The 26,532-nt window shown below is 47.7% G+C and overlaps 1 protein-coding gene across 1 annotated transcript; it reads right to left on the bottom strand.

Annotated features, from left to right (window-relative positions):
* Nucleotides 1-14,554: 14,554 nt before the first annotated feature.
* On the bottom strand, nucleotides 14,555-25,813 carry LOC109940843 (uncharacterized). Its single transcript, XM_020541177.1, has 3 exons — nucleotides 25,762-25,813; nucleotides 21,956-22,961; nucleotides 14,555-16,201 (listed from the first exon to the last, which is right to left on the bottom strand). The coding sequence occupies exons 1-2, from the start codon at nucleotides 25,811-25,813 to the stop codon at nucleotides 22,210-22,212; spliced, it is 804 nt and encodes a 267-aa protein (XP_020396766.1). The 3' UTR covers nucleotides 14,555-16,201; nucleotides 21,956-22,209.
* Nucleotides 25,814-26,532: the final 719 nt, after the last annotated feature.

Below are 26,532 nucleotides of genomic sequence, written 5' to 3'. Positions count from 1 at the left end.
ACCTCCCGACGCTCTTGCTTGCGGTGCCGAGCCGAGGCGTTCGCCACTGGCCCACCGTAGATCATGAAGCAGTCGTGGACCTCGGGGAACTCCTCTGCCTTGTGATCCTCCTTCTTGTCGTTGTTGTGGGCCCTGCCACCTTCCGCAGGTAGCCCGGCCTTGTGAAAGTGGCGCCGAAGCATGACGCACTCCTCAAGGGTGTGCTTGACGGGCCCCTGATGATAGGGGCACGACTCCTTGAGCATCTTGTCGAAGAGATTGGCACCTCCGGGAGGTTTCCGAGGGTTCTTGTACTCAGCAGCGGCAACAAGGTCCGCGTCGGCGGCGTCGCGTTTCGCTTGCGACTTCTTCTTGCCCTTCTTCTTGGTGCCGCGCTGAGTGGACGCCTCGGGGACATCTTCCGGCTGGTGGCCCTGGGGCTGCTTGTCCTTCCGGAAGATGGCCTCAACCGCCTCCTGGCCAGAGGCAAACTTGGTGGCGATGTCCATCAGCTCGCTTGCCCTGGTGGGGGTCTTGCGACCCAGCTTGCTCACCAGGTCGCGGCAGGTGGTGTCGGCGAGGAACGCGCCGATGACATCCGAGTCGGTGACGTTGGGCAGCTCGGTGCGCTGCTTCGAGAATCACCGGATGTAGTCCCGGAGAGACTCTCCCGGCTGCTGGCGGCAGCTGCGGAGATCCTAGGAGTTCCCAGGGCGCACGTACGTGCCCTAGAAGTTGCCGGCGAAGGCTTGGACCAGGTCATCCCAGTTGGAGATCTGCCCCGGAGGCAGATGCTCCAGCCAAGCTCGAGCGGTGTCGGAGAGGAACAGGGGGAGGTTGCGGATGATGAGGTTGTCATCGTCCGTTCCACCCAGCTGGCAGGCCAGCCGGTAGTCCACGAGCCACAGTTCCGGCCTCGTCTCCCCCGAGTACTTTGTGATAGTAGTCGGGGTTCGGAATCGGGTCGGGAACGGCGCCCGTCGTATGGCCCGGCTGAAAGCCTACAGACCGGGTGGTTCGGGCGAGGGACTCCGATCCTCCCCGTTGTCGTAGCGTCCCCCACACCTGGGGTGGTAGCCTCGGCGCACCCTCTCATCGATGTGGGTTCGACGGTTGCGGTGGTGGTGCTCGTTGCCGAGGCGACCCGGGGCCGCAGGCGCTGTGTTGCGCGTGCGCCCGGTGTGGACCGAGGCTTCCCGCATGAATCGGGAAGTCGCGGCGCGATGCTCCGAGGGGTATCCCTGCCTTCGGGAGGCAGAGCTTTCGGCCCGTTGGACCGCGGCATCCTCCAGGAGATTCTTGAGCTCTCCCTGGATACGCCGTCCTTCAGTGGTCGATGGTTCCGGCATCGCGCGGAGTAGTATTGCTGCCGCAGCCAGGTTTTGGCCGACCCCACTAGAAACCGGTGGCGGCCTTGCCCTAACGTCGTCGGCAATGCGGAGCTGGATGCCCTGGGGCAGATGACGCGCTTCTCCGGGTGAAGCTTGGTCTGCCCATTCCTGCCCGGTGTTCCGCCAGAACTGCTCAAGTGTTCCTGCTCCCCCGTCGAGCCTGGCCTGCCCCTCATGGATTTGCTCAAGCTGTGAGTCCTGACCCCCCGCAAGGACTGGGACCACAGCTAGCTCCCGAAGGATGTCAACGCGAGGCGCGGGCCTAGGGGGATCACCGTTTTCCGGTATACCAAGATGGTTGCCTTCGCCGGGACCCCCTAGATCGACGTGGAAACATTCACGACTTGGGCCGCAGTCCTCGTCGCCGAAGCTGCGGCTACCGTCGGAACAATCGGAAAGGCAGTAGTCGCATGCGGTCATGAAGTCCCGCATGGCACTGGGGTTACCGAGCCCGGAGAAATCCCAACAAAGGTCAGGCTTGTCATCTTCCTCGGAACCCGAGGGTCTGTAGGTCGAGACGACCGTCAGCCGGTCCCAGGGTGACTGCATATGATACCCCGGAGGGTTTGGACATGCCTCTATGAAGGCCTCCACCGAAGCGGAGTCGCTTGGTGGGTCGATGCTGAATCCAAAAGGCACGAGATGGGAATCGGTCGGTACCTCTTGGTCGACGGGCGGTGACGAAGTCGCGTCAGGGGCAGACTGCACCGTCGTCTTAGGTACGAGGGTGACGCCCAGCAAGTCCCTTGCGAGCGTGCTGGCGTTGGTCGTTTGCTCGGAGTTGGCGTGTTGCGGGGAAACGACGCTCGTCTTCGTCTCAGACGCAAGGTCGACGCCCGACGTGTCCCCCGTTGGGGCGCCGGCGTCGTCGACTCGCTCGACAGCCGACGAGGTGCCGCCTCCTGCTTGGCCTTGGTTGCCCCGCCTCCTCCTCCATCGGCGGGGGAGGCGACGGGACAAACCCGAATGTTGTTCTTCCGCCACGTGGGGAAGACGTCGTTGATTCCGCCGCCGGCGGGCGGGTTGTCGGCCGCCATTGTCGCTGTCGCGCGGCGGAGGAAGGAGTATCATGTCGGCGATGCCGTCGAGGGACATGAACTCGAGACTCCCGAAATGGAGCATCGTCCCGGGCTGGAAAGGTTGCTGGAGACTACCCATCTGGAGCTTGACGGGAAGTTGTTCGTCAACACGCAGCAGGCCCCTACCTAGCGCGCCAACTGTCGGCGTTTCGACCCCGGGGGGTCCCTGGACCGACGAGTAAATTGTCGCTGCGTGTCCCAGCCCAGATGGGTCGGCGCGAGACGGAGCACGAAGGGGGGCAAAAAAGGAGACAGGCAGGAAAGGGGAAACCCGCGGCCTTCGTGTTGTCCTGCGCCCAGGTCGGGTGCGCTTGCAGTAGGGGGTTACAAGCGTCCGCGTGGGAGAGAGAGAGCGAGGGGCTTATACGCGCCGGCCCGTCCTCCCGCGCGGCCAACCTTCTCGTACGAGAGCCCTGGGCCTTCCTTTTATAGGCGTAAGGAGAGGGCCCAGGTGTACAATAGGAGATGTAGCAGTGTGCTAACGTGTCTAACAGAGAGGAGCTAGCGCCCTAAGTACATGCCGTCGTGGCAGCCAGAGAGGTTTTGGCACCCTGTTCATGTGATGTTGTGGCCATCGGAGGAGCGCTGGAGCCTTGCGGAAGGACAGCTGTCAGGGATGTCGAGTCCTTGCTGACGTCTCCTTGCTTCCGTAAGGGGCTGAGAGCCGCCGTCGTCATGGAGCACGCGGGGCGCCATCATTATTTGTTTACCGGGGCGAGCCAGATGGGACGCCGGTCTTGTTCCCCGTAGCCTGAGCTAGCTAGGGGTAGGGTAATGATGGCCCCCCTGTGACGTGGTCGGTCCGAGCCCTGGGTTGGGCGAGGCGGAGGCTCCTCCGAGGTTGAGGTCGAGTCTGTCTTCCGAGGTCGAGGTCGAGTCCGAGCCTCGGGTCGGGCGAGGCAGAGACCATCGTCTGAGGCCAAAGCTGAGTCCGAGCCCTGGGGTCGGGCGAGGCGGAGTTCGTCGTCTTCCGGAGCCGAGGCCGAGTCCGAGCCCTGGGGTCGGGCAAGGCGGAGCTTCCTATGGCGCCCGAGGCCGGACTTGGCTGTTGTCAGCCTCACTCTGTCGAGTGGCACAGTAGTTAGAGCAACGCAGGCGGCGCTGTCTTCTTGTCAGGCCGGTCAGTGGAGCGGCGAAGTGACTACGGTTACTTCGGCTCTGTCGACTGAAGGGCGCGCGTCAGGATAAGGTGTCAGTCCATCCTTGCATTAAATGCTCCTGCGATACGGTCGGTCGGTGTGGCGATCTGGCCAAGGTTGCTTCTCGGCGAAGACTGGGCCTTGGTCGAGCCGAAGGTGTGTCCGTTGCTTGAGGGGGCCCTCGGGCGAGACGTGAATCCTCCGGGGTCGGCTGTCCTTGCCCGAGGCTGGGCTCGGGCGAGGCGAGATCGTGTCCCTTGAGTGGACCGAGCCTTGACTTAATCGCACCCATCAGGCCTTTGTAGCTTTGTGCTGATGGGGGTTACCAGCTGAGATTAGGAGTCTTGGGTGTACCCCTAATTATGGTCCCCAACAAAACTAAATATCTCAAGATTCGTTTTACGGCAGTAAGGTGAGCTTCCTTAGGGTCGGCTTGGAATCTTGCACACATGCATACGGAAAGCATAATATCCGGTCGAGATGCACATAAATAGAGTAAAGAGCCTATCATCGACCGGTATACCTTTTGATCGACGGATTTACCTTCCGTGTCGAGGTCGAGATGCCTATTGGTTCCCATGGGTGTCTTGATGGGTTTGGCATCTTTCATCCCAAACTTGCTTAGAATATCTTGAGTATACTTTGTTTGGCTAATGAAAGTGCCCTCTTGGAGTTGCTTCACTTGAAATCCTAAGAAGTACTTCAACTCCCCCATCATTGACATCTCGAACTTTTGTGTCATGATCCTACTAAACTCTTCACATGTAGATTCGTTAGTAGACCCAAATATAATATCATCAACATAAATTTGGCATACAAACAAATCATTTTCAAGTGTTTTGGTAAAGAGTGTAGGATCGGCTTTTTCGACTTTGAATCCATTCGTGATAAGGAAATCTCTAAGACATTCATACCATGCTCTTGGGGCTTGCATGAGCCCATAAAGCGCCTTAGAGAGTTTATACACATGGTTAGGCACTACACGACGGTTCACTTACAGCGACCTACGGTTGGTTGCTAAAACGGCCTTCAGCGACTCACTATTTTCAAAGCCGGGAGGTTGCTCAACATAGACCTCTTCCTTGATTGGTCCATTGAGGAAGGCACTCTTCACGTCCATTTGGTAAAGCTTGAAGCCATGGTAAGTAGCATAGGCCAATAATATACGAATTGACTCAAGCCTAGCTACGGGTGCATAGGTTTCACCAAAATCCAAACCTTCGACTTGGGAGTATCCTTTGGCCATAAGTCGAGATTTGTTCCTTGTCACCACACCATGCTCGTCTTGCTTGTTGCGGAACACTCATTTGGTTCCTACAACGTTTTGGTTAGGTCGTGAAACTAAATGCCATACCTCGTTCCTAGTGAAGTTGTTGAGCTCCTCTTGCATCGCCACCACCCAGTCCGAATCTTGTAGTGCTTCTTCTACCCTGTGTGGTTCAATAGAGGAAACAAAAGAGTAATGCTCACAAAAATGTGCAACACGAGATCTAGTAGTTACCCCCTTATGAATGTCGCCGAGGATGGTGTCGACGGGGTGATCTCGTTGGATTGCTTGGTGGACTCTTGGGTGTGGCGGCCTTGGTTCTTCATCCCCCTTGTCTTGATCATTTGCATCTCCCCCTTGATCATTGCCATCATCTTGAGGTGGCTCATCTCTTTGATCTTCTTCTTTATCAACTTGAGCCTCATCCTCATTTTGAGTTGGTGGAGATGCTTGCGTGGAGGAGGATGGTTGATCTTGTGCATTTGGAGGCTCTTCGGATTCCTTAGGACACACATCCCCGATGGACATGTTCCTTAGCGCGATGCATGGAGCCTCTTCATCACCTATCTCATCAAGATCAACTTGCTCTACTTGAGAGCCGTTAGTCTCATCAAACACAACGTCACAAGAAACTTCAACTTGTCCAGAGGACTTGTTAAAGACTCTATATGCCCTTGTGTTTGAATCATATCCTAGTAAAAAAGCCTTCTACAGTCTTAGGAGCAAATTTAGATTTTCTACCTCTTTTAACAAGTATAAAGCATTTGCTACCAAAGACTCTAAAATATGAAATATTGGGCTTTTTACCGGTTAGGAGTTCATATGATGTCTTCTTGAGGATTCGGTGTAGATACAACCGGTTGATGGCGTAGCAGGCGGTGTTGACCGCCTCGGCCCAAAACCGATCCGAAGTCTTGTACTCATCAAGCATGGTTCTTGCCATGTCCAATAGAGTTCTATTCTTCCTCTCCACTACACCATTTTGTTGTGGCGTGTAGGGAGAAGAGAACTCATGCTTGATGCCCTCCTCCTCAAGGAAGCCTTCGATTTGTGAGTTCTTGAACTCCATTCCGTTGTCGCTTCTAATCTTTTTGATCCTTAAGCCGAACTCGTTTTGAGCTCGTCTCAAGAATCCTTTTAAGGTCTCTTGGGTATGAGATTTTTCCTGCAAAAAGAATACCCAAGTGAAGCGAGAAAAATCATCCACAATAACTAGACAATACTTACTCCCGCCGATGCTTATGTAAGCAATCGGGCCGAATAGATCCATGTGTAGGAGTTTCAGTGGCCTGTCAGTCGTCATGATGTTCTTGTGTGGATGATGAGCACCAACTTGCTTCCCTACTTGGCATGCGCTACAAATCATGTCTTTCTCAAAATGAACATTTGTTAATCCTAAAATGTGCTCTCCCTTTAGAAGCTTATGAAGATTCTTCATCCCAACATGGGCTAGTCGGCGGTGCCAGAGCCAACCCATGTTAGTCTTAGCAATTAAGCAAGTGTCGAGTTCAACTCTATCAAAATCTACCAAGTATAGCGGACCCGGTAACACTCCCTTAAATGCTACTGAATCATCACTTCTTCTAAAGATAGTGACACCTACATCAGTAAATAGACAGTTGTAGCCCATTTGACATAATTGAGAAACGGAAAGCAAATTGTAATCTAGGGAATCTACAAGAAAAACATTGGAAATAGAATGGTCAGGAGATATAGCAATTTTACCCAATCCTTTGACCAAACCTTGATTTCCATCCCCGAATGTGATAGCTCGTTGGGGATCTTGGTTTTTCTCGTAGGAGGAGAACATTTTCTTCTGCCCTGTCATATGGTTTGTGCACCCGCTGTTGATGATCAAACTTGAGCCCCCGGATGCATAAACCTACAAAACAAGTTTAGTTCTTGACTTTAGGTACCCAAATGGTTTTGGGTCCTTTGGCATTAGACACAAGAACTTTGGGTACCCAAACACAAGTCTTTGACCCCTTGTGCTTGCCCCCAACATATTTGGCAACTACTTTGCCGGATTTGTTAACACATAAGATGCATCAAAGGTTTTAAATGAAATGCTATGTTCATTTGATGCACTAGGAGTTTTCTTCTTAGGCAACTTAGCATGGGTTGGTTGCCTAGAACTAGATGCCTCACCCTTATACATAAAAGCATGGTTAGGGCCAGAGTGAGACTTCCTAGAATGAATTCTCCTAATTTTGCTCTCGGGATAACCGACAGGGTATAAAATGTAACCCTCATTATCCTGAGGCATGGGAGCCTTGCCCTTAACAAAATTGGATAATTTCTTAGGAGGGGCATTAAGTTTGGCATTGTCCCCCTTTTGGAAGCCAATGCCATCCTTAATGCCAGGGCATCTCCCACTGTAAAGCATACTACGAGCAAATTTAAATTTTTCATTTTCAAGTTCATGCTCGGCAATTTTAGCATCTAATTTTGCTATATGATCATTTTGTTGCTTAATTAGTACCATATGATCATGAATAGCATCAATATCAATATCTCTACATCTAGTACAAATAGTGACATGCTCAGTGGTAGATGTAGAGGGTTTGTCAGAATTAAGTTCAACAATCTTAGCACGCAATATATCATTTTTATCCCTAAGATCGGAGATTGTAATATTGCAAACATCAAGTTCTTTAGCCTTAGCAAGCAATTTTTCATTTTCATTTCTAAGGCTAGCAAGAGTAATGTTTAATTCTTCAATCTTAGCAAGCAAATTATCATTATCATTTCTAAGATTGGGAATTGAAACATCACAAACATTTGAGTCAACCTTAGCTAACAAATTAGCATTCTCATTTCTAAGGTTGTCTATTGTTTCATGGCAAGTGCTTAGCTCACTAGGTAGTTTTTCACATTTTTCTACTTCTTGAGCCTAAGCATTTTTAACCTTAACATGCTTCTTGTTTTCTTTAATAAGGAAGTCCTCTTGGGAGTCCAAGAGATCATCCTTTTCATGGATAGCACTTATCAATTCATTTATTTTTTCTTTTTGTTGCATGTTTAGGTTGGCAAAAAGGGTACGCAAATTATCCTCCTCATCACTAGCATTATCATCACTAGAGGACTCATATTTAGTGGAGGATTTGGATTTAACCTTCTTCTTTTTGACGTCCTTTGCCATGAGGCACTTGTGGACGACGTTGGGGAAGAGAAGTCCCTTGGTGACGGTGATGTTGGTGGCGTCCTCGTCGGAGGAGGAGTCGGAGGAGCTCTCGTCCGAGTCCCACTCCCGACATACATGGGCGTCGCCACCCTTCTTCTTGTAGTATTTCTTCTTCTCCTTTCTTCTCCCCTTCTTGTCATCGCCCCTGTCACTGTCACTAGAAATAGGACATTTTGCTATAAAGTGACCGGGCTTACCACACTTGTAGCAAACCTTCTTGGAGCGGGGCTTGTAATCTTTCCCCCTCCTTTGCTTGAGGATTTGGCGGAAGCTCTTGATGACGAGCGCCATTTCCTCATTGTCGAGTTTTGAGGCGTCGATTGGTTGTCTACTTGATGTAGACTCCTCCTTCTTCTCCTCCGTTGCCTTGAATGCAACCGGTTGTGCTTCGGATGTGGAGGGATCATCTAGCTCATTGATTTTCTCTGAGCCCTTGATCATATACTCAAAGCTCACAAAATTCCCGATTACTTCCTCGGGAGTCATTAGTGTATATCTAGGATTGCCACGAATTAATTGGACTTGAGTAGGGTTAAGGAAAATAAGTGATCTTAGAATAACCTTAACCATTTCGTGGTCATCCCATTTCTTGCTCCCGAGGTTGCGCACTTGATTCACCAAGGTTTTGATCCGGTTGTACATGTCTTGTGGCTCCTCCCCTTGGCAAAGACGGAAGCGACCGAGCTACCCCTTGATCGTTTCCCGCTTGGTGATCTTGGTTAGCTCATCTCCTTCGTGCGCGGTCTTGAGCACGTCCCAAACTTCCTTGGCGCTCTTTAATCCTTGCACCTTGTTGTACTCCTCTCTACTCAGAGAGGCGAGGAGTATCGTTGTGGCTTGGGAGTTGAAGTGCTCTATTTGGGCCACTTCGTCCTCATCGTAATCCTCATCCCCTACGGATGGTACCTGTACACCAAACTCAACAACATCCCATATACTTTTGTGGAGTGAGGTTAGGTGAAACCGCATTAAATCACTCCACCTAGCATAATCTTCACCATCAAAGGTTGGTGGTTTGCCTAATGGGACGGAAAGTAAAGGTGTATGTTTAGGAATGCGAGTGTAGCGTAGGGGGATCTTACTAAACTTCTTGCGCTCATGGCACTTAGAAGTTATAGAGGGCGCGTCGGAGCCGGAGGTGGAAGGTGATGAAGTATCGGTCTCGTAGTAGACCACCTTCCTCATCTTCTTTTTCTTGTCGCCACTCCGATGCGACTTGTGGGAAGAGGCTTTCTTCTCCTTCCCTTTCCCCTTTTTGTGGGACTCTTCCGATGAAGCCTTCCCGTGGCTTGTAGTGGGCTTGTCGCCGGTCTCCATCTCCTTCTTGGCGTGTTCTCCCGACATCACTTCGAGCGGTTAGGCTCTAATGAAGCACCGGGCTCTGATACCAATTGAAAGTCGCCTAGAGGGGGGTGAATAGGGCGAATCTGAAATTTACAAACTTAATCACAACTACAAGCCGGGTTAGCGTTAGAAATATAATCGAGTCCGAGAGAGAGGGTGCAAAACAAATCGCAAGCGAATAAAGAGTGTGACACGCGGATTTGTTTTACCGAGGTTCGGTTCTCGCAAACCTACTCCCCGTTGAGGTGGTCACAAAGACCGGGTCTCTTTCAACCCTTTCCCTCTCTCAAACGGTCCCTCGGACCGAGTGAGCTTCTTCTTCTCAAACAAATGGAACACAAAGTTCCCACAAGGACCACCACACAATTGGTGTCTCTTGCCTCAATTACAAGTGAGTTTGATCTCGAGAAGGATTGAGAAAGAAAAGAAGCAATCCAAGCGCAAGAGCTCAAAAGAACACAACAAATCTCTCTCACTAGTCACTAAGGCTTTGTGTGGAATTGGGAGAGGATTTGATCACTTGAGTGTGTCTAGAATTGAATGCTAGAGCTCTTGTAAGTAGTTGGAAGGTGGAAAACTTGGATGTCTTGAATGTGGGGTGGTTGGGGGTATTTATAACCCCAACCACCAAACTAGCCGTTTGGTGAAGGCTGCTGTCGCATGGCGCACCGGACAGTCCGGTGCGCCATCGGACACTGTCTGGTGCACCAGCCACGTCACCAGGTCGTTGGGTTCTGATCGTTGGAGCACTGACGTGTGGGCCCGCCTGGCTGACCGGTGGCGCACCGGACAAGTCCTGTAGACTGTCTGGTGTGCCACCCGCGCGTGCACTGCTCCACTGCGCGCGCAGGCGCGCATTTAATGCGTTGCAGTCGACCGTTGGCACGAAGTAGTCGTTGCTCCGCTGGCTCACCGGACAGTCCGGTGTGCACCGGACATGTCCGGTGAATTATAGCGGAGCGGGAATCCGAAGCTGGCGAGTTCAGAGTCACTCTCCTCTGGAGCACCGGACACTGTCCGGTGTGCATCGGACAAGTCCGATGAATTATAGCGAAGCGTCTCTGAAAATTCTCGAAGGTGAAGAGTTTGGCTTGGAGTTCCCTGGTGCACCGGACACTGTCCGGTGGTGCACCGGACAGTCCGGTGCGCTAGACCAGGGTGCCTTCGGTTATCCCTTGCTCTCTTTGGTTGAACCCTTTTCTTGGTCTCTTTATTGGCTTAGTGTGAACCTTTGGCACTTGTATAACTTATAGACTAGAGCAAACTAGTTAGTCCAATTATTTGTGTTGGGCAATTCAACCACCAAAATCATTTAGGAAATAGGTGTAAGCCTAATTCCCTTTCACAATCGACTCGTCCTCCACTCCCACTCTGTCTCAGGTGAGAGCAAGGAGCACGGGCTCGAGTCCAGCCATACGACCTCGGCACGACAGCTCACAACATCGCATACAGCAACTCGAGGTTAGTGCTTCTGTAACTCGTCCTTCCTTGAGTTATATACCTACTCTTTGAGTTACTATAACGTTGGCTTGTAATATTACAGAACCAACTAGAAGAAGAGAGGAGGGAACGTCACGAGATGGAGGCGAGGATGATAGCGGAGCGGGAGGCGGAGCGCCGGGCAGATCATCAGAGGATGGCGGAGATGTTCCAGTACATGCAGAGCCTTGGCGCCGCACAGGGCATCGCTCCGCCACCTCCATTGTTCCCTCCAGTTGACCCTGCTCTCTTCCACACTCCTGTGAGTATCAAAATTGTAGTTAGATGTTTGTAATGCATCTGGTATAACACATGCAATCTCTTCTCTGTGCAGGGCCAATCTGGGGCGGCATCCAACAACCCTCCGGAAGGGTTCAGCCCAACGCAGCCCCGGTCAAGCCGTCCACCTCCATGAGTGTTGTGTTTTCATTGTTTTAGACTTCAGTACTTGTGTATAATACTTATGTCTGTGTTTGATACTTATGTGAGAGCTTGCGACGTTTGAGACTTATGTTTGTGTTTGATACTTGTGTTGAACACTTATGTTTGTGATGGATATTTATGTTTGTGGTGACGGTTTTATGTTTGTGTTGGCTATTTATGTCTGTGATGATATCTGTGATGTATATATGTGATATCTTCTGTTTGTGTTGATGGAATACAAAAAAACAAATAAAAAAGGTATATACTGGTCACTTTGCCGAGTGTAACACTCGGCAAAGAGGGGCTTTGCCGAGTGTCAGGGTCATAACACTCGGCAAAGAGCCAAAACCTAGGCACCGGTTTAGGTACTTTGCCGAGTGTTATGTCGCTGGCACTCGGCAAAGAGGCAGGCTTTGCCGAGTGCCACATAGAGCACTCGGGAAAGAGCCTGACATGGGGACCCTCCCTGGCGGGCTCTTTGCCGAGTATCCCAGAGGGCACTCGGCAAAGATGTATTCTTTGCCGAGTGCTTCTGGGAAGACACTCGGCAAAGGTGCAGCCTTTGCCGAGTGTCGTCCTTGACACTCGGCAAAGAAGCCGTCTCCGTTACCTCGTCGCCGTAATGACCACTTTTCTTTGCCGAGTGCCCGAGAAAAAGTACTCGGCAAAGAAAGCTTTGCCGATGTACTGTTTGCCGAGCCTTCTTTGCCGAGTGTTTTTGGGGCTTTGCCGAGTGCTTCGGGCACTCAGCAAAGCGCCCGTTTCCGGTAGTGCAAGTGTATTATCTCCCATATACGTGCCAAACGAAAGAACATTTTAAGGGTTAGGATGTTGTATCACACTCGGCAAAAGCTTTACTGAGTGTTTTGTAGGCTTTGCCGAGTGCTTCAGTCACTCGGCAAAGCGCTCGATTCCGGTAGTGATATACATATACCACTATGAAAGCAAGGTATCAACATCAGTATCTCATGGTATAGGTATAGGAGGATCTAATAGGCTACCAATTCCCGTGGGCTGTGGATGCAAATGTATGTTGACGGTGCCCATCTCAAGGTCACGAGGGGGGCGCGAGGGATGAGACAAGAAAGCTTCAATCAAGTGGACACAAAGTCCATGTGCAATGACTCGATCGAGCCCGGGGGACCGGGCACTTTGCCATTTAACTGCCTACCCATCGTCCGCGCGCGGTACCACATGCATGCATGGTGATTGATGATGCATGGACGACTATGCCACACCGCCATGCACAGTTGATGAGACAGTAGAGAGGATGAGTAAATAATGCGAACAGAATCGACAACTTGCTAGCATGGAGGGAGCAACTGCCCTCTCGGGGAACACACAAACATTACCTCCTCATACATTGCATGCGCACGGCTAGCTAATAAGTAATACATTGCAGGTAGTGTGCAACAAAAAGTAAAAAATCAGGTCGGATTCTTCGCTCGCTAGCTCCGTACGTAATCTGGTGTGGCCGCGCATGCACGCACGTACGTACGGCGTTCCATCATGCACGGGCACGGCACATACGGCGCACAGCAACACACGCCAAAGCCGGCCATTACGCCGCAATTAATAGGCTGCCCGGGTGCCGGGCCTTGCAGGGCATCGGGAGACAGTCTGCGCCCGTGCGCTGCTGCTTCCGGCCGAGCATGCAACGCCCTTTGCGATCCACTCTTTGGCGTCCGACACGTCGGCCTCGACCCTGCACGGCCACGGGGCCGGGTACTACTTCCCCTTGCACATGCACAAGCATATACACATGCATCCACGGTGGTATAGTGCGTGCTCTGAGAGGATGCGTGCCCGCCCATGTGGTGTCGGAGCTAGTACGTGTACGTACGTGCGTACTGATGGATGGATGGAAGATAGATCCATGTACGCGACCATGCACCGGCCACAGTCAGTCCTGTGACTCGATCACTGAAGACGGACAGATCGATTGATCGGTCGCTCGAGTCGAGCAGTCAGTCGATCGATCATCGGTCAATCGAGGGGTACACAGTAAGCTGGACGCGCGACCGACGTGTATGTACTTGCTCCTATGTAAAGCTAAGGCTGCCCCCGCGCGCGCGCACAGGCACAGTGCGCAAGCTAGCTAGCACGTACTATAGTAGAGTTCTTCGTGCGAACTCTACGCTTGACATGAGATCCCGGCCTCTCACTCGCGGGCGCCGCACGTGGCGGCATGCATTGCATGGGCACAGTCTCGGCTATAGCTAGCTAGCCCCTATGAATGGACGCACGAGATCTGTGTGGTACGTGCTCTACGTATAGCTAGGAAGCAGGTCAGGACGACTGAGTGAGGAGTAGCTCCTCGTAGCTGGCGGCTGGCGCCTACTCCGGCCAGGGGTATTCCCCGGCCCCGTGGTACGTAGTGGTACCGCGGCATTATCGCGCTGTCTCTCGCGGGGCAGGCAGGACGCCCCCCGCCCGTGTCACGTCCGCGTCGACGGACGCAGCCGAGAGCGGCTGGTTGGTTGGCCTCGTGGGCGCGCGCGCCGACGGCGGCGTCGTTTCGGCCGCTGATTGGCTCCGGCCTCCGGTCCGCCGGGGACGGACGGACGCTCCATCGATCGCTGCAGCTCGCTCTGCTGCTCAGAGTTGGTGCACCCGTACGTACGTGCGCAGGCTGAGGGGTGCGTGGAGGCGTCCGTGTCTCGTCAGCCAGGCACGCAGCACCAGCGACCCATCACATGCGCTGATGCATTGCACACACACTACTACAGCGGTGCGCTCCCAAGTACCCTCTCCCTGTACGTGCGACATGACATTCCTGTTACCGCCTTCGGCAGCTGCAAGCTCTGCTAGCTACACATTCCTGTTACAACCATCTTCTGCTACATGTTACGGATCGACGCAAGAAGAGGATGGGGCCCCGCCCAGCCTTGTTGGTTCCATGCCGACACGGGAGCAACTTCTTCCATCGGGTATTGTTAGACCACACGTACGCTAGCTTGCTGAGAACGGCCAGGCCACAGTCGTCTGATGGATGGTACTTGAATTTCTTGAGAAAGAGAAGGTACCGTACACGTGCAAATAAATGTCAAACATGAAAACTGTAAATATTAACACGGCATCAGGCTACATGAACACTCTTTTTTCTCTCCCATGCAGACAACATGATCCTGGCAAACCATCATCTACGCGTTGTGTCAGAGAGGCAGAAAGAGGAGCCTCAACATTACCACACGTTTGTCGGGATGCAAATGACCTTCGGTGAGTGCACAATAAAACCGAAACAGGTTAATCTCTCTCAGGGCCATATGTTGGTCCATTTCTGCAAGCGAATGATTTTTCATCCTCTTGCCATATATATGAATCATGGTCCAGCATATGCACAATCATTTTACTGTTTGCAAGTCATATGGCAAAACTCACACAGGTCACGACAAGGGAGGTTTTACCCGCTACATGTATGTGCATGCACAGTCAAGTTTTCATTCTGGCTCTTCCGGGGCCACAAAGTGAACAATGGACTTGGATTCAGATCACAAGCTGCTGCCAGCCTTCATGTGCGTTTCGATTATGACATCAATGTGTCTAGCCGAAAACAGACCAGAACACCAAACCAAATTATTTAGCAACCCCACAAGAGAGCCTTCCATTTTTTTTTTTTGGGTGGGTGGGTGGGGGCAAGGTTTCATGGATGATAAGGAGAAAAACAGGAACCCTATTGACGAGGCATCATCCTTTGAATCTTGTTATCACAAACCCCAGAGAGAGAGGATCGGATGCATGTTAAGATAAGCCACTTTAACCCCCACTCCAAGAGAAGAATTCCTCCCTTAGTCCATTCTACCTTGTTGGACCTCTCCACTCCACTTGCACATCTTTTCTCCCCACACTGCCGCCAGGATTTCTGCCCAGCCTGTATCAATATAGAAAGGCTTTAGAAATGTTTACAATTTACAAGAACGGCATAAAGTAGGAACACAAAAGTTCCGCTGGGGGTGGGGTGGGGGTAGGACAGCAATGGTGAATGCAGAATAAAAAGGCAGAAACTGCAGGGTAATGTGGGTACACACGACAACTAAATCAATTTGCAAATATATTGCAGAATAAAAGAACTCCTTGAAAAGGCAACGTGACAACAGAATATGTTCCAATGGTGAATGCATCTGCCGGGACTAATGTAGCAAGTTTGCTTGGTGTGGGCATATGTGTGTCATGCTCCTCACTGTTGTGCCCCACTACCAGCTGGACATGGTGCTCCTAAAATCTGGCTATGTGTGACCACCGTTCACCTAGTTGATCAGATAGCTGGCATCTTGTGATGGGCACACAGGGGCTCACCTCCTTTCCATTCTATCAGTCAAGGCTACATGCTTTTATCAATGATATGTGAAGAAAATGCAATCAACTACAGTTGGCTTAGAAGCCATAAGATTTGCTTCCTTCCTAGATCTTCTTTACCTGAAATAAAATTTCTAAAGTCTTCCTGTCAATATCTTGCATCAACAGCAAAGAGATGATGTGCAGGTCAAAAACTTCTTTTTTATGCAGAGATAGTTTCAGCAGTTTGTTCTATCAATTTAGATTGTGATGAGCTTGTAAGGTACCAGTATTGTATGATTATTCCTAAAAGATGAACATAGTAGAAACGACACAATGGTATTTGCTTGATAAAATTTTGAGAACATTTAATTCACTGTGGCATGGCATTGAAAGCAATCAGGTGTGTTCAGAACCTTATACTGGCTCCTAATGCAGGAATTTATTCCAGATAATGATGGGTGTGCATTTAAAAGGAAAATGCCAAAAATTAAAGTCCTCGAAAAAGAAGAGGTATCTGTCTCTATCTGCCATGATGATCAGCATTTGCCATATCCACATCTCGGCTGTCAGCCACTTGAGCAATTCATCCAAACATCAACAGCAGGAACAATCATCAGCACACCACACCAAACTGAACCCTGGAGAATACATTTGGAACTGTGATTGCTATTATGCCGTATGATGAAATCAAGTATGACCTTGAAGTATACAAAGTGCAATTCAACATTAACAAGTACAGACGACTACAAGTTTATGCTGAAGTGCAAGTCAAAGCCTTACAAGAAATATACCTTCGAGAAACATCCTCTCTGTCTACCCCAATCTCCTTTTGATGACATCTAAGGGGTTTTCTCAGACATTAATAATGGGCTGAAGCAAATGCATCCAAAGACTGGAACTATATGCAAGTTGAATATAAATGATCAATAACAATGTTTGATAAAAAAAATTACATGGAAGGCCCCACAAACAACTCAGCAAGAACAAAGCATCAATTATCAGTTCGCTTTTCATGACAAGCATAAAAGGTAATTACAGTTACAGGGAACTCTTTATGCCAAGTACGACAAAGGACACAGCAAAAGTACCTAGCTAACTAGGCACGCAAAGGACATGTAGCAGAGATGAACCGAAGTGTTACCAATTGACTAAACATTTAAATTATTTACACCAAATAGCAGCTCCGCAACAGCAGCATGCAAATGGTGAGCAGTAGCATATGATCTTTCAGCAGTTTGATCCCATCCTAGCAATGTAGGAGTTGGTGACCCTAATAATTGCCGGTTACCACCAAGCACAATGAAAAGCTGCAAACCTGCTGCTCCAGAAAAGGCTGGCAAAATCACTAGGTTCATATAATTGATCACAGTACACCTCACTGAGGCAGAACACTAGGCCATTTCTCTATCAGTCAAACTAACAATCTGCTACTCTGTTCCAAATTATAGTTCACTTTATCTTTTCGAAGTTAAAACTTCTCTAACTTTGACCAAGTCTATAAAAAATATATTGGCATCTACATGTTCAAATAAATGCTATATCAGGACATAATTCATGAAGAATTCAATGTTGTAGATATTGGTGCATTCCATTATAAATGTGGTCAAAGTTAGAGAAGTTCGACTCAACACAGCTAAAGTGACCTAACATTTGGAATGGAGGAAATAATAATTAATCGACCATACTAGAAATTAGAAAAACATGAATAGATCCTCTGGTATTCATATTCCAAATATGAGTACTGATCTGATGAACAGATCAGTTGCAATAGAATAAAAGCCAAATTATTTTTGCAAGCATCTTTTTTCTTTGTTAAAACATAAAAGAAATCCACCAGGGCAAGGAATAGGTATTTTGAATTTGATTTCGAAAATAGTTCAAGGTTAATTATAATTAGTTAAGAATGCAGTAAGATATCCCAATCATTAACAAAGTAGATCCCAACAGAAAGCAAAAAAAAAAAAAACTAATGCATTAGTTGATTTGGTGCCACTATTCTGGATCTGTTAGTTTTGACTTTTGAACCATGCAAACTGATTTCAAAAACGTGGGCTCATAAGAAATGTCAAATTTTTCTACTTAGTAGCCCATAACAGATGTTGGAAAGCCGGTCCTCATGCTTGACACTTTGACAGGGTTTACCCACATCCAGATCGCTGCGCACTTTATTATGAGGAAGACAAAATTATCCATCAAATCCTAGTCTCTTGTGTATTTGCACAGGAGACCTGATCACTCTTATTTAACAATTAACATGTTGGTCTCCCCAATCTATCACCCCAACCCAACCATCCACAATGCACTTCTTTGAGTGGTGGTCCAGAACCATAACTTTGGTGGCAGGGTCATTGCAGACTGAAGTAAACTCCTTGATCACATTGGGTGCTTGGACAATCTGGAAACAACAAAATGATAGTGTCTTCAATACAGTTGTGTGCTTGTTTGTAATCTATCTGCATTTCTTCTTCTTAATGCAACTATGTGCAGTTGTCGTGAGTATTTGAGGGAGAAACACAAAAGAGAGCGTTAGACATGCAGAGAGAACTATGATCAAGTTTGCACCATGGTTGAGCAAGTTACAAGCTTCTCCATCTGCCCATCGAAGCATGGCGTATTTTAGTATTAGGTCTTCAAACAAATTATCCTACAATATATTGTCAATTTTACAAATTACTGAACGCAAATCCATTGACGGAACTTTTGAGCACTAAACACCCTAACTAACTGTACAAAACTTGCAAAGTTTTCAGATAAAAATACACCTTAGGTTGATGGTGGACATAAAATCTGAACCAAACTACAATAATCGCTTAACTGGAACACAGGGTAGCCTGATCTGGAATAGAACATAGTGAAATGCCTTGTAATGAATAGGTTAAAAAGCAAGCGGAAACAACATACAGAATTTTTAGACATCTCCAATCAGCTCCTGGATACTTTCGATTTCAACTAGAAAATTGAAGCACTTACAGCTAATCTAAGCTAACATTTCTAGCAATAATCACGGAGATCGGCTTAGAAACAACCACGCCTCATCACGATAACATAGTTCACTTATTCAAAGCAAGGAGCATTATACAGCTAACAAAATGAATCTAAATTAAGCCAATATTTTTTAGCGAATTTTGAAATTATCGTTTTTTCCTCGAACATAACTGTTTAGCTTTTCTTATACAACTCTGTTAACCTTTCAAATTCCAATTGATATAACCACAAGGCATTGAAGTAAAACCAGTAGCTGTGATCTATTGTTGAGGTGTAATCTAAGCATGAGACAATCATCTCATTGGTTGCTTTTCTCCGGAACCTGATCAGTCATGAGCCTTAATCCCTTAACAATGTCAGTCTATCAATGAAGAATTCAATCGTGGTAGCATTTCCTTTGAGTACTGACTATGTAGCTAGTTTCATATCAAAACTTTCTAGGCTCCTAAATCCTTATGATGAAGCATTTGATTAATAATGGACATAATTGTAAAATCAAGAAGTGCACTTAACCAACTACCAAATTGATGAAAAAGAAGACAAAAATGATGATTGATGAAAACGGAAGGGAGAAATAAGAAACCTAACATTTCCTATAAATGTCTGCTTTTTTGTTTGAAAAGGAACATTGCCTTTCAGAATCCTACGGGATGTCACTGGGATGGATACTTCATCTCATTACAGTACTTCAACATGTATCTTGTGCAAGTCCAGTTTTAAAGGCTAAAAAAATACTAGAATCTGATCTACCATGGAGCCAGAACAGGAACATCAGAATCATTATGGAAACCATGCATGCATCATCCCGTCCATATTAGATGTGTAAAAGTCCTACTCAATTAGATCGGTTTTTGTTGACAGCCCAAGAATTATTAGTATCTAAAAGAAGGATAAGAGCTATAACGGATTTGCTAGTCTGTGATGTGTTAGTTAGCAGGAGCCTAAAAAGTACGATGGCATAATGAGGTGTTCCGCATAGGGATCAATCAACCAAAGGGCTTCACCTATAAAATTGGTATCATCATAGCCTCTTCTCGACAGGAGAAGCCCAAAGACCAGAGGCCAGAGGGTGATCTGACCTTGTCTCACTATGGCCATCTGGTACTGTATAATTATATGAATCCTGAACTGAAAGCTGAGTGTTCAGACTACACACGAACAACATATGGAGATACACAGATCATTAAGGCAAAAGGAAAAGGAGCTTGCATCCACAGTTTGTGTTCAGCTCAAGTTTGCAGTATTGGAGAATGGGGATAATGTAGAGCAGGAAGCAGTATATTTTGCATTTAGTTTAGCAGGGCTGGGAGTGACTAATCTTCGTACTGGTCCATTGATGCATAATTGAAACGATTTATATCTATGGTCCATGAAGGCACGGACATAAAGATCCATATGCCAAATTGTCTTGTTCAATTCCATTAAGGATGGTGGTTAGCAGGTGGGGTTGTAATGGATCGCGATCCAGATGCTTTTTCACAAAATGGTAGGGCCCTAAATAAATTTTAGTTCAAAAATGAATAGAAATAGGGTTCAATCCTAATCCGATCCGATCCTTAAATCTTAGTGTAAAATTTAGAGTCCATTGTCACCTCTACTAGCAGGAAGAAAAAACAGGTACAACAGAGAGGCAATGATGGATTGCAACAACAATAACAACAAAGCATTTTGGTCCCGAGCAAGTTTGGGTAGGTTAGAGTTGAAACCCAACTGAAACCACAAGTCAAGATTCAAGCACATGGATAGCTATTTTTCATGCACTCCTGTTCAAGGTCAAATCTTTAGATATTATTACATCCTTTGAAGCCTTCTTTTATTGTCTCTTCCATATAAACTTGTCTTCTGCCTCTCTTACCATTGATATCACGTCTTAGGATCTGACTACACATTGATGTCTTTGAGGTCTCAATTGGACATGTTCGAACCATCTCAACAGGTATTGGACAAGCTTGGTCTCAAATAGTGCACGTCGAAAAGTGCACGTCCAACATGTTCTCACAGGGGGATGGTCATCTACCTAGCCATGGTTGTTGATCTTCCAGCTTGGGCCCTTAAAGCCATTGATAAATCCGTCGAGGGTTTCTATGGAGAGGCCGTAGAGACGCAAAAGGTGGCCACTGTCATGTGGCTTGGGGAATTGTTTGTAGGCCTCGTGAGTTGGGTGGGCTGGGCATTTCCAGCATGAAAGAACTTGCTTGGTCGCTTCGAATGCATTGGCTATGGCTGGCAAAAACTGAGACAAATCGCCCATGGGCCTCTCTTGCCATCCACGTCCCTAAAAAAGTGAAAGATTTCTTCTCAATGGCTATGCAAACTGAGCTTGGTAATGGGGCTACAACTCTCTTCTGGACCGATAGGTGGCTATTGGGGGCTGGGGCACAGAATTGTTGACTTTGCCCCGCGATTATTTGGAATCATTCCTAAGAAAAGAGTTAACACGAGAACAGTGGTGGATGCTATCTCTAATCAGTGTTGGATTTCTGACATTCAGGGAGCCCTTTCTGTTGGATATCAATGAGTTTCTCATCTTGTGGGATTTAATTGACACAATTGTTCTAAGACCTCAAGTTGAAGACAAAAATTTTTTTGCCTAGCTGCAAATGTAAAGTTCTCCTCTAAGGAGACATATAAGGCTCTCTTTATTGGATCTTCTGAGTTTGAGCCTTTTCATAGAATATGGAAAACTTGGGCTCCTCCAAAAACCAAGTTCTCTGGAATTGCAAGGGATGGCCTCAATTCTCTAGTCATCCTAGGTGTTTGGACCTTATGGAAGCATCACAATGGCTGTGTTTTTGACAACAAGAGCCCCAGTATTAATGATGCTATTAGAAGAGTTGGGCTGGAGGTTGAGCTTTGGGAGATGGCTGGTGCAAAGAAGTTGTCTTTGCTTACCGCCCCCATTCTGGGCCACCCTGCTAATTAGCTAGCACCGTGGTAGTTCTTGTTAGTTTTTTAGACATGGATGTATTTCTGTATACCTGCTATTGGCCGCCGTAGGGGTCCCTAGTTTGTTTTTTGTTTCCTATATCTGTTCCTCTTCTTTAATATATTATCGCGCAGTTCTCATGCGCTTTCGAGAAAAAAAAAATCTAGTATAGTAGCCTATAGTGTACAGAGCAGACATGAATCTGAGATCTGTCCCGGCAACTATTGCAGTCAGTAGCCAGTGCGCCCATCATTCCAAACTACAGATTGATGTTCCTTCCGAGTCCTAACTCAAGTAGTTGTTCCAATACATCCTTGGTTATTTTGAGACCTACTAATTCTAAGCCGATGTGAATAATATCCTAGTGCAGCACTCTATTCTTTTTTTTTTGTCTTGTAAGGAGTAAGAAACATTCAAACACATGTAACTGAACAAGAAATTGAATCCATTCAGAAGCAACAAAGATTGGATATCAACTTACATTGGGCCAGGGTCGCCTGAGCCTAGACCGGCGCAACACCTGCAGCTGGCCAGCGTTGACCACTTCGAGCGTGGCTGATTCGTAGGTGCTGATGTCAACGACAATTCTTTTATAGGGTGTTTTTTGATGAACGAGCTAGTTCTCACTTCTCACTTTTTTTCATTTGGTTTTTGGATTGTAATAAGTTGATCCATCACCACCTCATTTCTCATATTTAGTTAGTACTAATATGAATGAGCTCATCCACCAAATTTCTAATATGAATATGATTCATCAAACCAAACATCACCAGCAGGCTCACGTACGCCTCCACGGTAGCCGGCGGGAAGGGGGGTTCCCACTTCCCACTGCCTGGAGTGAAACAGGAAGCCGAACTCGGCGGGGACGAAGCCGAACCCGCAGGCGGAGACGATAAGCGAACCGCTCCTGGCGGTGGGCTCGTGGAGCTCGGCCTCAACGCGCTCCATGAACTCGGGCTCCTCGGAGATGTCGAGGCAGTCGGCGCCCACGGCCGCGCAGGCTGCCGCCACGGCGTGGCCGTGGAGGCGGAAGAGCCCCGCGCAGGAGAGAACGACGCGAGCGCAGGTGGCGAGCGCCGAAAGGAGGCCGGGTCGGAGGTGTCGGCGATGAGGATGGGCACGTCCTCGCCTCCTCGGGCGGCGGGGCCCGCGCGGTTGCGACGCGGTCACGACTGCAGCCAGTGACCGCGAGGCGGCGAGAGAGCGGAACGGGGAGGAGGATGACAGGATGAGGCGTTGAGGAACATGGGGGCCTCGCGAATAGCGTACTTGCCGGTGAAGCCCGAGGCCCCGAAGATGACGACGTCGAACATCTCCGGCTCCGGCGGCGCCATGGAGAGCGGCAGGGGCATGCGCGGCGGCGGTTTGGTGAAAGATCGATGTGCCAGGTTGCCTGAAGGCGGATGCGGCGCGGGCGAACGCGGAGTCGAGGGCGGACCGACCCAGCCAACGGTCGGAAACGGTATTTATTCGGTAATTAGTTTTTACTTTGATTGCGAATAAATAGGATATCGAATATATAATACAAATTTGTATTCTTGTTTTTAACATCCAGCTTGTTAAGATTCATAAAAGGTAAACCTCAAATTCATCCTACATTTTCTCAAATAATAGATATAAACTTCGGTATGGATTCGGAAACAAATTCGGTAATTTTTTCAACTTTTTGTGTTGTAGGGAGCATATAATACATAAAACAATTTATATAATATTTTATTTATATTTGTACTAATGTGCTTGATAACATAAGAAAAAATCAACATCAAATTTTATACATATCTATTTTAAAATATTAAATTTGTTCTAACAGTTCGGATTACCACTTTCATCCCTAGACCCAGGGCAGTTTCTCCGACGGAAAAACGAACTTTAAGGGCTAGTTTGGCATCCCCATTTTTCGATGGGATTTCCAATTTTCCAAGGGAAAATAAACTAATTTCCCTTGGAAACATGAAAAACCTTTGGAAAAATTAGGTTCCCAAACTAGCCCTAACCATCAAAGTCCATGTAAATAGTCGTATACTGCTGTAGATTGTATTATTTACACAATAAAGTTTAAATAGAAGTGGGATAGAGAGTAAAGTTTAAAACAGAAGTGAGAGAGAGTGGAACAAGTGAAAATAGTCTAATAAAATCATACTAGTTAAATTGTCTATCAGTTTCTATGTAAAAGTAGATCTTACTTAAATTAGATACTTATTAAAATATCATTATATTTTTATTTTCAAAATATTAGTATCGGGCTGTCACGTCTCGATATATCGAGATCAGGATTTGGTCGAGGGTGTGCACGGGCACGACCTATTTAAGGCAGGCACGAAATAGCACATATAAAGGCATGAAATAGCTCATATCTATACTATACTTAAAGCATCAGTTTCAACGGTCGTCTCGCGTCATCTTTTTACAAATAACCCTTCACAGCTATTTAAAATTAATCCGCTGCACGCCTATAGATGGCCAAATGGCGGCCCGGCACGAGCCAAACGCCCGTGGGCCACAACTCTGACACAGGCACGTCATGACGATGCAGGAGGTGAGGTTCGAACTCATGCCCTAATGGAAGAAGGGCGGGAGACACTCGGTGAAGCTGTCTAACCAGTAGAACAAGATGCTTAGATGTTTTTAATATTGAATATAAATTGTATATATGTATATACGTTTTTTTAAAAAATAAAAAAATATAATCGTGTCGGACCGGGCCGAGGCTACAGCCCAAGCACGGCACGACGTTCTTGGCTTTTGCAAGCATTAGGTCGTTTCTGATACCACATTGTCGCAATGGACTCCATGATGTTTGAGATTGCTGAATTGGATGAAACAACAATGATTTGTCACACTAACAGTAAAATGAAAGGTTATTTGTTGGTTTTAAACGTTAGTAATTGCTACGAAGTAACATAATTTATATGGAGCGTATCCAGATTTTATTGATGCCTAACTTTAGCAATCACTCCATATTTTGATCTATATTTTTTATAAGTTTGAGTTCATGTGACTTATTTTAGAAACTTGAGCTCACAAACTTTCTTTTATTTGGTCTCTGTATGGTGGAATTATGTCATTTTGTAATCTCTGTTCGTTCAATCAGTCGTTGTGAACTCTCTTCTAATCGCTCACTTCGTTGGGCGTGTTGTACCAAGACATATTGTATAGAGTAAACAATAATATCAGTTAGCCAAATCAAAAAAAATATTATACGGAGAGCGAAAACAATCAATTAAAAATCTTGAAATTTTTTTGGTGGATAGTTTACGTTGGTATTGCTATAAGCCGTCGCAACGCACGGGCAACCGACTAGTATTCATTAAAATCACACTTCAATCCACACTTTTATGTACTTGATAAAGAACACAAAGCTAGAGATGATGCTATTTAGATGTTTTTTGTAGCGTTGAATTAGAGTATGTGATGTAATTTTACTTTTGTTATGAACATTAAACAATGAACTAAACTTACGAACTCACATGGAGCTGATTATACTCTTTTTCTTTCTAATAAAAGGATTTTTAACGAGCTACTCATTGCATAGCTCTAGTAACTTAATAGAAATATTAAATTTTCTTTTGGTCAAATTTAATTGTCTTATCTTTTATTTGTTTTATTAAATTTGTTTTGAATTTTGGGCTCTGATGTGAATTTCGGGCCAGAATTGAATTTCAGGTCGTCTCAAATGAGCCCGACACGTTTAAGCAATTATGTGCTACGCTGTGGTCGAGGACTAGGCCTGTGGACCGGCCCGACACGATCCAAAATAAATACGGGTCAGGCTGGCCCGAAATTCAAACACGTCAGGCCAGCACGAAATTCAAACGGATCAGGCCTGCCCAAAATTAAAACGAGTTGGACCTTTTTGGGCTTGGGTCGGGTCAGGCGGCCCGAATGTACACCTATACCTCCAGGTCGGGGTGACGCTAATGGAGTCGGCTATGGTGGGGCGGTTGCGCTAGCCTAGGACTCTGGATTCTCCGTCTTCGTGGCCGGATCCAGGACCTTGGGCTAGGTGCAACGCCCGGTGGCGGGGCACTCGCGTGTGGTGGCAGCTAGCTACGGTGGTTGTGGGTACCAGGGCGCCGGCGAAATCGGCTTCGACGCATGCTTGTGTAATGCGCGCGGAAAGGTTTTTTGCCCGATTTCGTTTGGCCAGACAGAGGGGTGGCGACCGACGTAGCTTTACGGCCGCTTCGGTAGCCGGCGTGTTGATGCCCTCTCGACGGGTTTGTGTGGGATGTCAGGGCAGCGACGACATCAGAGGCGGCTTTGTTGTGCCCTGGTGTCTTGGCCTACCGATGTGTTGTAGGACTTCTTGGGCAAAAATCTCGGCGACGATGACGCCCATGGACGTCGCTTCCCCTGTCGTCCATGGGTGAAAGCCCGATCCATCGCGGACAAACGACGGTGGTGTCACAGTGACGTCACTCCCTTCCTGAAGGTGTCGCTATTGAAGTTCGTCCCCACCTCGACGTCGCCTTCGGTTGATGCTTTCGCTTCTTGACGCCTAGTGTGCGGGTGGAGGTGGGTCTTTGCAATGTGAAGTCGGAACTGCTACGTCAGGGGATGTGGCTCAACAACGATGACATGAGGCGAACCCCCCTTCTTCGTGGGCTAGTTTGTTTCGGAGGCTAGACAAAAGACGGAGATGGTGCAGAGGTTAATGTATGAGAGTCGGAGCTGCTCTTTGGCTTGAGCTCGACAATGATGGCCTATTGTGACCTTTCGCCTCGAGGCGTCTATCTGTTTTTGTTTGGATCGTCTGGAAATGCCATATGAAGTCATAGCTTGTCGGGTACCTAGGAACGAGGTACCCAAGGCAAGGCCCATAAACCTCGACCAAGTCCTCGTTGGGTGAGAAGGAGGCCAACCCTGAGGTGGGCAGACGTTGTCATGGCTCGCTCAAGGCCAACCTCAAACAGAAGATGAAGTCACGGCTCACCCGATGCTATCGTCGGGTAGGAGACGATCACGACTTGCCCGAGGCCAACCTCGGATGGAACACGAAGTTACGGCTCGGTCGAGGCCAACCCCAAATGAGCAGCGCGTTACCGACTTGCCCGAGGG

The sequence above is a fragment of the Zea mays genome, chromosome 1, assembly GCF_902167145.1.
Source record: "Zea mays cultivar B73 chromosome 1, Zm-B73-REFERENCE-NAM-5.0, whole genome shotgun sequence".
NCBI lineage: Eukaryota > Viridiplantae > Streptophyta > Magnoliopsida > Poales > Poaceae > Zea > Zea mays.
Note: the sequence above shows the minus strand (reverse complement) of the source record. Positions and strands in the feature narration are given on the sequence as shown.

Excerpts from the sequence above, each read along its gene's own strand:
- LOC109940843 (XM_020541177.1), bottom strand. The coding sequence starts at position 25,813 with ATGGGCGTCATCGTCGCCGAGATTTTTGCCCAAGAAGTCCTACAACAC. Across the intron at positions 22,962-25,761 it reads AGAAGTCCTACAACACATCG|TAAAAACTAATTACCGAATA; the intron begins GTAGGCCAAGAC and ends TCGCAATCAAAG.